The 12500-nt window shown below is 39.0% G+C and overlaps 1 protein-coding gene across 1 annotated transcript in view; it reads right to left on the bottom strand.

Moving 5' to 3' along the window:
- The window catches only part of LOC306902664 (uncharacterized protein), a 16740-nt gene extending 13447 nt beyond the window's left edge, over positions 1-3293 (bottom strand). The window contains exons 1-6 of the mRNA XM_079471424.1: positions 2899-3293; positions 2582-2641; positions 2291-2350; positions 1838-1878; positions 1298-1362; positions 347-463 (exon numbers count right to left, since the gene is read on the bottom strand). Of these exons, the coding sequence (XP_079327550.1) occupies positions 1321-1362; positions 1838-1878; positions 2291-2350; positions 2582-2641; positions 2899-3193 (498 nt within the window). The 5' untranslated portion in view covers positions 3194-3293 and the 3' untranslated portion in view covers positions 347-463; positions 1298-1320. The remainder of the gene's footprint in view (positions 1-346; positions 464-1297; positions 1363-1837; positions 1879-2290; positions 2351-2581; positions 2642-2898) is intronic.
- Positions 3294-12500: the final 9207 nt, after the last annotated feature.

Here is a 12500-nt window from a genome sequence, read left to right as displayed (position 1 = left end):
AACAAACACGAACAACCAGCTAAACTAAACATTAAAAAACACATACACGAACAACCAGCTACACTAAACATTAACAAAGGGCAACAGTTATCCAGCATGCATTATCCACAAGCAATATCCAGCGTAAAACCCGGACACCGTCAGTCAAAGGATAATAAATTAAATGATGGAAACAGCAACTATAATAGCCCAACCAATGTCCAACTGGAAATACGTTGGACATGATGATCAGATTTTGAAAACAAAGACCACTTTGATATCAATCAACTACGGGGCTTGACCCCAATAAGGCTCAATAGTCATTTCCATTTGAGCACCCTAGGCACTGTGTGAAGGTGCGTTTTACCGCTTTCCACTTTTTCCTGAAGAAGGCCTCTACCCTGTTGTATTTCACCTCAACTTCCCCATTGGGTTCACCAAAATCCTGAGATGTTGTTTGGGTACCCCTATCAGTCAATGAAATCTAAAACAAGAATACGAGAGAATATTGTCAAGAACAACAAGAAAATAATCTTGTACAGCTGCAGTGATTCACAAAAAGAAAACACAATTACAAAGTACCTCAGATCAGCCATAGAATACAAACTGTATGTTTTTTTACAGTGAGTGCCAGCGCAAATGTTTCCAAAGTCAATACATGTAAATAAAAAGTGCTTTTTAAGTATTAAGAAGAGACACTGGACATTAGGGTTGGGTACTGAAGATCTGGTATGTAACTGGACCGAATCAAAACACAGATTTCAGTGCCTCGTAAATGCTGACGGAGCCGTTGATTGAGACACTTTTCTGATAATACAAACCCAACATATCTAATAATATGGTTAAACGGTATATTTTTATCCAATTAAAAAATGTATGAAGCGTGTGCTTACCTTAGGGACGGTAAACACTAACATCTTTATAGCAATGTTAGTGTCCATGCTCATTTCACATTCACTTAAACTTTATTTGTGAATGTTGCGTTTTTTAATAGAATATACTGTTCTCTAATATCAGCCACCATTGTTTGTGGCTCTTTTTTAAAGTATTTGGCACAGGTAAAAATAAATACCTAAAAACAATACCCAACCCTACTGGCCATTTAACACTAGCTTTGTATACTGTGCTAGGCTTTAATGGACTAGTTTGATGCACTTATGTATTTTGTTGCCTATGATGTTATAATTGCTTCCAATGTTTCCTCATCTGTAAGTCGCTTTGGATAAAAGCGTCTGCTAAATGACTAAATGTAAATGAAACACAGACAACGCATTAAATAAAACACAGCAATCTGAATTACATAAAAATCATGTCTTACCCTATATTTCTTGGGATATATTATCATCCGGGCTCGACCGCATTCATATTCCAATCTGTTTGCCACTAATCCAAAAAGAAGCACAAATTATTAATACAATAAATAATGACAGTGCAGTTTAAAATGATTCACAGATAACATTCCTGTTATTTTTGTTTTGTAATAATGTATACATCGGACTCGGGTGGGTTAGATTATTTTGTGACTAGTTAAAATGTAAAGTCTTTGGGTTTTACAGACACGGTTTAGCTTAAGCCAGGACATATCTGTCGCTTTTATGACAATGCCAGAGAAGAATACATTACTGGTGAGCATCTTGAGACAAAACAATAGCACTGATATGTTCGAAGATATTTCTTGGCAAGTTATATTCAGTTAAGACCGGTCACACAATCATTAGAGTCTGGGACTAGCCTTAAGCCTTGTCTGTGAAACCGGGCCTTTGAAACTATGAAGAATCTTAAATGTCGGTAGGTGTAAAAATACAACAACATTTAGCCTTCTCTTTTCAGTTTAAAATTAAAACTAAAGGACATTTACCTCTCTGTTGGCTTGTCTACTCGGTTCCTTGCTTGTATTCGCTATAAATGTAATAAAAACAAAGATGATTAAGGGACAGTTCTTACGGTTATACATTTTACATAGCAATAAATGACATCAGCCACATGTAAATATGTGCCTGACCCGTTACGAACACATCATCTGTAGACATCACCTCGTCGTACAGGCATTCAAGGCTGTACGACGAGTGATATAGACATTACTTCTACATTGCTGTCTATGACTGACATAAGCCAGAAAGAACAAAAGTGTTTTATCTGTGACAAACACATCACTCTCTAAAGACATCTCCCTGACATCCAGTGATTCCTTAACTATACTTGGATGAAAAGAATCGTTTAAATATCATAAACAGACATCATTGTTACATTATACATTGCTGTGGAGAATTGACATTAGCCAATATCCACATATAAAGAAAATGTGTTTTACCCAAGACGAGCACATCGCCGTCCAAAGGCACTTCCTCGATGTCTTCTAGTGATTGTTGAGCTGTACATAAATGAAAGAAATTTTCTGATAAAAGTTTTTAAACGGACATCGTTGTTTAAATATATTATACATCGTTGTGTAGAACTTGCATTAGCCACATTTAAGATGATGTGCATCACCTTTTACAAACACATCATCTGTAGACATCACCTCGTCGTACAGGCATTCAAGGGTGATATAGCTATAAAATGTGTGTATGACTGACATAAGCCATCAAGAAAAGTGTTTTACCTGTGAAAAACACGTCACTCTCTGAAGACATCCCACGGACATCTCCTACTGATTCCTTAGCTATACATGGATGAGAAGAATCATTTAAATGTCACAAACAGACATCATTGAGAGGGAGAGGGAGAGGGAGAGGGAGAGGGAGAGGGAGAGGGAGAGGGAGGTATTCCCAGGCTAACATTATACATGTAGGAAGAGAAGTAGAAAACATTATAAAAGAGCCTCCACTGAGATTAGCCACCAACAAAACTTCAACGCAAAACGTCATTTTACGAGGTGGCTCATTTTGCCTCACATTATTCCTATATCAAGTACGTTACCTTCTACGAGCGGGCCCTCCTCGCCCGAGGACCGTTCCTCAGATGGAATCGGAGGACGCCGATAACGCCAATCAATCCATTGACGTCCACGAGCAGGTTCATGTAACCAGTCTAGAAAGGCTAGATTTTCTCTATGTCTATGGTCTTCACAGAAGATACGATGCAACTTTGTTGCGATGGGACCTCTCTTTAGCGCTCTCAACCGCTCCGACTCCATCTTCTGGATTTCTATGATTTCAGGCCAAAGGGACTTGCCCACCTGAAACCGATACATGGACATGTCCTCCTTAATCATCGTGCAAAGACCAAAAGAAACTTCCGTGCAAAGACCAAACTTCTGCCAACGCGCGCGTGTTATGAATCTTCCAGCGAGTTACGTCACAGTCACTGGCGATGAAAAACAACTGCTGGCGGTCAAGCTGCATTTAAAGGGACAGTTCACGCAACAATAAAAAACTGTCATTTGACCACATCAGATCGCTTAACTAACAGTTTATGTCTTTAATTCGGTTCTGTAAACGATTTCCTTTATAAAAATAACCAGATTTCTGCAATAAATAAAACGAACACAAACACGATTGGTGTAGTAACCACGGTAACCACACATTAAGCGGGGTTCATACGTCTGAACAATATGGTAATGTTAGACAGACCTTACGAAAGGCACTGTATGTTTTATTGTATGCAAGAACAGTTTTAAACAATCAAAAGCTTAAACATCACTAAAACACTATGAAGTAAACGAACACACAATGTAGGCCTACTCTGCAACTTTAACATCATGTACATTTTATTTTCATTAATCTCTCGCATTGATGGGAACCATAAAAAGGACATAAACAGCAGCACCTCGCCCAAAGGCATCTGATCTTTCACACGGGGTAATGGATGTGATGAAAGTGGGATCGGACACACAACTCACGAGATGTCTCTCTGATAATAGCAAGGAAAGCTATGTAAGCTATGTATTTCTATAATCGTTTATTCCCCAAACACAGAGGATGCCTACCAGACGAACCCAGTGACACCTCTGAGTAGCAACAGTATCTAAGTATCTTATCCAAAGGGTCAATTCACAACCTTACCACTAGATGCTGTAAATATCATACACTGGACCTATAAAAGAGATATTTATGTTACAATTTTGGCTAATATTAAAGCGGTTGTTATCTGGGAACAGAAATATTCATGTTAAAACAACACATTAGCCCTACTGATGTTTTTACATGTATGTTGGGATTCAAATGGAATATTTTATTAAATAAACCAGATTTTTTTCACAACTCTCATCCATCTTTGCATTCTCTCAGTCTTTAACATTGCTATTGGGGGACTTTATGTCATTCTCGAGGTTTGTTTGTGATAAAATTCAACAGCCGCTGTAATTGCCACAATACACACAGAAATGCTGAGTAAAGGTTGGCGTGGTCTCTTATTTTTTCTGCGGCTGTACATTATATTAGACATTTATTAAAACTGTATAGTGAGAAAGTCCCTCTGGTGGTCGAAAACAGGCTACATGTTAGACTCAACATTTCATCACATTATTTCTTCAATGTAAGTCCCAGTTAAATTCCAGATGAAGATCTTTCATTCTATCGTAGTAAGCCTGGTCAAAGCGTTCACTTTGTGCTACGGTCAGTGAGTTCTTCCAGTCTCCAACTGTTCCTGTAACACCATTAAAAAGTGATCAAATAAAACATAAAAATAACTTCATTATTATGACACCCTAACTTTTGGTTATTCTATTTTCTCTGACCTTTTCGAACAGGGTTTAATATTGTCTGTTTGTTTATGGCCAAACTTTGGACTTAATATATCAAATCGATTCTTTGTCTTTATTTGTACACTTCAAATGTCGTAGTAAAGTTCACTTTAGTCCAGAACGGTTGCGTTGCAAACTAGTAAAAGGTATATAAAATTATGAAGAATGCAGTTTTTATTTCCAATAATATGACAACTGAAGGTAATTTTATTTACGTACAGTAAAATTGTGTTGTCTTATGATACAACACTTAATATTTACTATGCAAATAAGAAACCAGAATAACAGCTTGTGCAAAATATACTTATTTTCTCCAGCAAAAAAACACCATCACAGCTATAAAGACTGATTATAACTTGAATTTGATATATAAGGACACAATGTTGTTGTTACGTAATGGATAAACTCAAATAATAATGTTATTCTTATTACTACATAGACTATTCGGAAACCTTTACTTTATTTGCATATATGAAACATATTTGCATGGAAACACGTTACTTTTTCATGTAATTCCAACAAATACCAAACTTATTTCATTTCTGGATGTAGCAAACACAGTGAGGGGGCTTAAAACCGGGACCATGGCTTGAGAAACAGGCTCCACCTCCCACCGATTCACAGTTTTTGTCTTAAGGATCCTAAAAGATTCATCTGCCCAAAGTTTAACCATGCAGAGATTATATGGTTTTCTGTGCAGCATGTTCGCATATTTTATTTAACATAGTATTCCATTTACATATGAAATCATTAGTCTGTGAACAATTGATCAAATATACATTTTATATTCGCAGAATATTACATTTCCATTACATTTGTGTCAGATTGTAGAATCCGAATAGAAAGAATATATTAATATAAATTCCTGACAGCAAATTTGTATTGTGCACAATTGTTATCACATATTTATTTCATTGTCATTTCAAAGTAATGCCATTACATTACAAAGGAGCACCCTCGAAAAAGGTAAGCAAGTAACATTTATTTATATAGCACTTTTCACAGATAAAAATCACAAAGTGCTTCACAGTAAAATAAAATACAATAACAATTTAAAATAAAGTGAACCCTGCCCTTTTCAGTTTTGTCCTGTTTTTGATCACGAGGCATTCTTTGATTTTGTAACTCTGTGGATTTACCTCTCCACCTTTTGGATTACTTACTTGGGTGAAAATACTACTTTTGCCTTCGGCCCTATCCCTTACACCAGAGACCGGAGTTTGAGCCCAGGTCCTGACAATTAACAAACTGACTGTTAATGTAGACACATTTTAAGAGCTCCCGTGCAATGCCACTGGAAGATGTCACACAACGCTATGACAGTTTCTTGAACGTTAAACTACAAATCAACCTTTCTTGGCTTAGTGTTTGTGGCAAGTGACTTTATATAAAACGGCTTTATATGCAAACAAAAGCTAAGAGAGGGTGTTACAGATATTATCTGGTCACATCTATGAGCCACAAATGGTTTTGTTTCAACTGTCCCTCTACAGAGCAGTACGAACGAGTGAGTATGCTCTACTGCATGCCTGGTATCTGTCAGGGGTGGACATGGACACCCGTGACTATAATGATAGGACAGCCATGGATGAGGCTGTTCGGGTGGGCGAAAAGACCATCATCGCCAAGCTTCAGGAATACAGAACCACGCCACTGGTAAGAATAACTTTCTTATTGAACAATATTAGTGGACATTGAAAAAAAAAAATCTCAGATAATTACAGTTGTATTTTTTTCGTATGTGATTATTAATGCTATGTATACAGTAAGTAGCAGTGAGCAATAATATATATATATATATATATATATATAAAATTACAGTTGTATTTTTTTATCATGTGATTATTAATGCTATATATACAGTAAGTAGTTTTGAGCAATAAAAAAAAATATATATATATGAAAGGGCATCTAGTTATATCTACGTAAAAGAAAATTGAGCCCAAACACTGCAGATTTGCAATATGTAAAAAACAAAGTTCTCCCATCAGGTCACAAAACACAGACCTTGAACGTTTTGTAAAAACAGATCATTTGTATATTGTAGCAACATCAATATATTGTGCTCGTCGCGCACACACAGCCTGTTTCCTAGTGCTCTTTTATACTGTAACAACCAGGCAAATGAAAGTCAGAGCAAACCCCACAGGAACCAGTATGAAAGCTGTATTACTTTAAACCCATAAAAACACACTCATATTGCACATTACCCCACTCAAGGCTTGCTGAAATCTTCCAGAAGCCAGATCCCTAAAGACAGGAGACACAGAGCTCGATCTCACATTGGGTTAGGCAATAATCCAGGTTTCGGTGGCACCCGCTCAGTGAATGCGCAGCTCTAGTAGTCTCTTAGATCTCGTGCGTGGTCCGGCAATAATCCAGGTTTCGGTGGCACCCGCACAGTGAATGCACAGCTCTAGTAGTCTCTTAGATCTCGTGCATGATCCGGCAATAATCCAGGTTTCGGTGGCACCCGCACAGTGAATGCACAGCTCTAGTTGTCTCTTAGATCTCGTGCTTGGTCCGGCGATAATCCAGGTTTCAGTGCCACCCGCACAGTGAATGCACAGCTCTAGTAGTCTCTTAGATCTCGTGCTTGGTACGGTGATAATCCAGGTTTCAGTGCCACCCGCACAGTGAATGCACAGCTCTAGTAGTCTCTTAGATCTCGTGCTTGGTACGGCGATAATCCAGGTTTCAGTGCCACCCGCACAGTGAATGCACAGCTCTAGTAGTCTCTTAGATCTCGTGCGTGGTCCGGCAATAATCCAGGTTTCGGTGCCACCCGCACAGTGAATGCGCAGCTCTAGTAGTCTCTTAGATCTCGTGCGTGGTCCGGCAATAATCCAGGTTTCAGTGGCACCCGCACAGTGAATGCGCAGCTCTAGTAGTCTCTTAGATCTCGTGCGTGGTCCGGCAATAATCTAGGTTTCGGTGGCACCCGCACAGTGAATGCGCAGCTCTAGTAGTCTCTTAGATCTCGTGCTTGGTACGGCGATAATCCAGGTTTCAGTGGCACCCGCACAGTGAATGCGCAGCTCTAGTAGTCTCTTAGATCTCGTGCTTGGTACGGCGATAATCCAGGTTTCGGTGGCACCCGCACAGTGAATGCGCAGCTCTAGTAGTCTCTTAGATCTCGTGCTTGGTCCGGCAATAATCTAGGTTTCGGTGGCACCCGCACAGTGAATGCGCAGCTCTAGTAGTCTCTTAGATCTCGTGCTTGGTACGGCGATAATCCAGGTTTCGGTGGCACCCGCACAGTGAATGCGCAGCTCTAGTAGTCTCTTAGATCTCGTGCGTGGTCCGGCAATAATCCACTAGAAGCTACATCAACATCTCTCCTAAAGTCTGTGTCAGTACTGTAACAACCAGGCAAATGGAAGTCAGAGAACATTCACTCCAGGTATAAGTATGACAGCTTTATTTAATTAAAACCATAAAAACACTCATATGGCACATGCACATTACCCCCCTTTAGTCAGGGCTTGCTTTAATCTCCTCGACGGCAGATCCCGAAGACAGGAGGCACGGAGCTTGCTCTCCACCTGGGTCAGGATATAATCCAGGGGTCGGTGGCACCCGTATAAAGAAGGCGCAGCTCGAGTAGTCTCCCAGATCCACAGGCCGGATATCATCCCATAATCCACAAGACCGTTTGTCAAATCTCGTTTAGCAGTCCGGGGCTCTCCTAACCACCAAAGCAGGCCCTCACTCACTAACCCTAGTAATATCCCTTTTAACTGGCTACCTGTCTTCACCGCCGGAGACACTAATCATCCCGAGCGGCCATTTAGCGTGTCCCCCACACTCGAGCTCCCGAACTCCCGAATAGCATCTCCAACAGCATTTTTATCAGCCCCTTAACCCGCATCACCTGTGTGCTCCAATTACCTTAGTCCCCACCCCCTCATTAACTGCAGGACACCGCAGCCCTACTCCCTTACATCACAGTACCTACAGCAAGCTGTGCCTCATCAGTGACTCCTCCAATGACACTATGTACTGCATCATCTACATCTAAAGGAGGCATATGGGAGGATTTTGACATCCAGGTTATATCAGCACAACAACAACAATCAGGAAGCAGTGATTATGTGGCGATGGCATAAAGGGGATAAATCAAAACACGAGCCGACTACGCCACCCCGGATAGGTCCGGGGACCCGAAATTAAGAGAATACCAAAAGCTCACAGGTTCATTATTGGCTGAGACAGGTAGCAGACGAAAAGGGAAGATGGCAAACAATTTATTTCACACGCAATCTAAAATGCAAGATCACGTTTAATTTAAAGCATTAAAAGACACAAGCCGTCATAACAATGCCAAGCACGCACACACCACATAAATCATCCAACCCAGAATTGGGGAAGGTCGTCCGATTGATGCAACAACCGTTGTGCTCACTCACGTCACCACACGCCAAATGTTTCTCTGTTGTGAACACTGCAAACCAATCAACCACAGCACAGCACCACACACTTGACGCGGATTTATGGCTCACGAAAATACACAGCCATTCGCAAATGCCCGCAGTACTCCTCAACCACACTGAAATTTAAATGCATCTCTATTTACCCTGTTCGACAATTACAATTTAACTGCCACTGGTAGATCTTACCTCTTGGACGCGTAGCCCAACTCACCGGAAATAACGGTACTTCCCGAAGCCCTATAGGACACACCTGTGTGGCATGCCAGTCCTATCTACCTTTATACCCCTGGACCGTACCATTTCCTCAAACATGGGTAGATCATACGATCGCATCACCACATATAATTGAAATGCGTCGCTATGCTGAGGAGAAAGTAGTTGCCCGAAACCAAGACCCACTAGTTTGGTGGAGAAATCATGAGCAAACCTTCCCAACTCTCAGAAAACTAGCAAAAAAATATCTTGGGATCACTGCATCATTTGTTCCGTCTGAGAGAATTTTCTCAAAGGCAGGGGAGTTGATCAGTCAAAGAAGAAACAGGCTAAAGGGGAAAAATGTCAACATTCTCTTGTTCCTTCACAAAAACGTATAAACCCGTTTTCATGGTTTACACATGCTTGTATATCAGTGTGCACAAATGAAGACTGCAACTTAAATGTAAGATTCAACCTGAAGTTCAGCTGATTTGACATGTAAATAATTTGTAGCCTCTCAGACATCCATGGTTTGATTTTCAGTGCATTCCAGTCCATTGACTGTTATTAGTTTTTTATATTATTATTTGTTAGTTTTTGATCTAAAATAGATTTTGATCAGTCAAAGAAAAACAGGATGAAGAGGAGAATGTCAACATTTACTTTTGTGTGACGTGAATTTGTTATATAGCCTACAGTGTTATCTTTGTTTATTTAATTAATAATGTTCAGTATTTTTTATAAATGTAAAAAAAAATGTCCATTGCAGTTTATTTAATATGAATGATGATGGTCAAAAAACTATATAAAATCACTCACATAAAAACATTTCATTCTAGTATCGGTATCGATATAGACGATACTTGTCCTGAAAGTACTTGGTATCGGATCAGAAAGAAAATAATTGGTATCCCCCATCCCTACAACACACGTGCGCGCGACTTCATGCGGCGCTGCGCAAACCAATCGGAGTATGACAATGGAGTATCGCGAGAGGGATTTGATGCGCTCCGCTTTTCAATCGATCTCGCGATACTTTTCGTAGAGATCGCCGAGCGGTCCGAGAAGCCTCACACACTTGTAAATTCAATGGAGCATTTTCGCGCACTTACGTTATTGTCGTTTTTGCGCATGATTTAAATACGATGTAAAACTTGTACAGTATGTTTTTTTTAATACATTTAACAATGCAAATTATTGTGGGTGTACAATTTTTATTATTACGGCACTTTTACTAGAATTGTACGAAAGTACAACATCGCCCCCTAGAGGTACATTTACATACACAACTCGATGCATTCCTATGTGTGTATTTGATGCTGTGGTTGTGCATGTTCAGCAGTAATATTCAGTTGTTTAGGTGACGTTTTTTTGCTCATGATGTTTATTGCATTCGAATGTTAAATACTTGAACACTTTGCATCTGGAATAGACTTTAATTCGTGAGCCAGGAATATATATTTTTATTAGATATTTTTTATACAAATTTCTAGAAATTCAAATTGACAAATGACCATGTGTTTAGCTAGCCAAAACAATGTTAGTGTACATCACATTTCTAAAAGGCTGAAGAAAAATCCAAAACATCACAAGTTGTTTTGGGATAAATATAGAATTTTTAATAACATATCAAAACAGCAAAAAGTCAAGATTCAAACATACCGTCTGAAAACAAAGCAAAGTTTATTCTGTTAATGCACACTCATATTCATTGTGTTATTAGGCAGTTTTCGGATGCATTAAACTTGAACTATTTTAATAAATCAAGGTTCACCAAAACTAGCTAATTTAATCTGAAGGCTCTAACTTACCACCATGGTTCACATGTGTCAAATAGGTTATCATTTACTGAGAAATGTCATCAGGCAGAGATCACCAGGCCGAACCGGAGCTGGGATGCACATCGGGCTAAAGCAGAGCTGAATCTGTCAGCCTCAAGTGTGCCAGAGATGAAACATGGAAACAAAAGCTGATTTTAGCGTAGAAGTTGTTCACATATACACTAACAAAATTGACCAATATGCTGATATAGCTATTAAGCAAGTGTGTGTATTCAGTTTAGTAGACATTATTTAGTAACAGTCACCAAGAAAATAGTCATCTGTAATATTGAATCAAAATATGACTTAAGTTAAATCAATATCAAATCTGAATAATAAAAATGCATAATCAGAACGGCCATTTCAATTTGAATGCCCTTATTTAGCATCCGGCTTTATGAACTGAGCCAATGAGATGTTAAGTCACTTAGTAATAATGACAAAATAATAATTTGTGTAGGATTTGGCCATAATACCATAAAATAAATTTTTTTATTTTATCTCAATTCAACTCGAAAGCATATAGAAAAAGGTCATCCGGCCGAGGAGATCATGAGGGCGAACTGGAACTGTCAGCTTCAGGTGTCCACGATCACCAAGGGATGAAACATGAAAATAAAAGCTGATATGAGTCTAGTAGAGGTCTCAAATATACACCATTTTAAAGCAGGGGTTCTTGACCTTTTTCCCACTCACAGAAACTAAATTTCTACCCAATAAATTATTTGAGACGTTTTGATTTTTGGACTTGACATGTATGAAATATGAAAAAGGGAAAAAAAGGAAAATAAGAACAGCGTAAGTCAGCTTGGGCCCCCTTGTGGTGGACACCATCATAAACAACATTTACCTTATAACACCTGGGGCTTATACCATGAAGGTGGTTTAGATGGCCAGTCAGGTAAATTTAGATCTAGTTTGCGCCAACCTGGGTTTAAGGGACCACGAAAGTAATTTGGCTTTAATCTGTGTTCATCCCCATGGTTACATAGTCTGCAAGGCTAACCACCTCTGGAGCAGGTTGATCCAGATTAGAGATCTCACAATGACACTGATCTACATTTACATTTAGTCATTTAGCAGACGCTTTTATCCAAAGGATTTAATCAGAAGTGAGCAAATTTTCACAATGGCCGTTACAATGGCTAGGTCGTCCTAATAATATGTAAAAAAATATATATATATATATCAAATGTAAAAATAAATACAACAGTTACTCTTAAAATCAAATTTTCTTATACTCATTTTCCATGTCTTTGCTGTGCTACATACAGTACGTGACTGTTGCGTTGCGTTTTTCATTCTGTGATGAACACCTAGGAACACTTTCGGTTTCATTGTGTTACCAGGACATTTATCTTCTTTGTCCACTAAAGAAACTAATTTTAC

Source organism: Barbatula barbatula, assembly GCF_947034865.1.
Source record: "Barbatula barbatula genome assembly, chromosome: 13".
In the NCBI taxonomy this organism is placed as follows: domain Eukaryota; kingdom Metazoa; phylum Chordata; class Actinopteri; order Cypriniformes; family Nemacheilidae; genus Barbatula; species Barbatula barbatula.
This window is presented reverse-complemented; position numbering and strand designations above follow the sequence as displayed.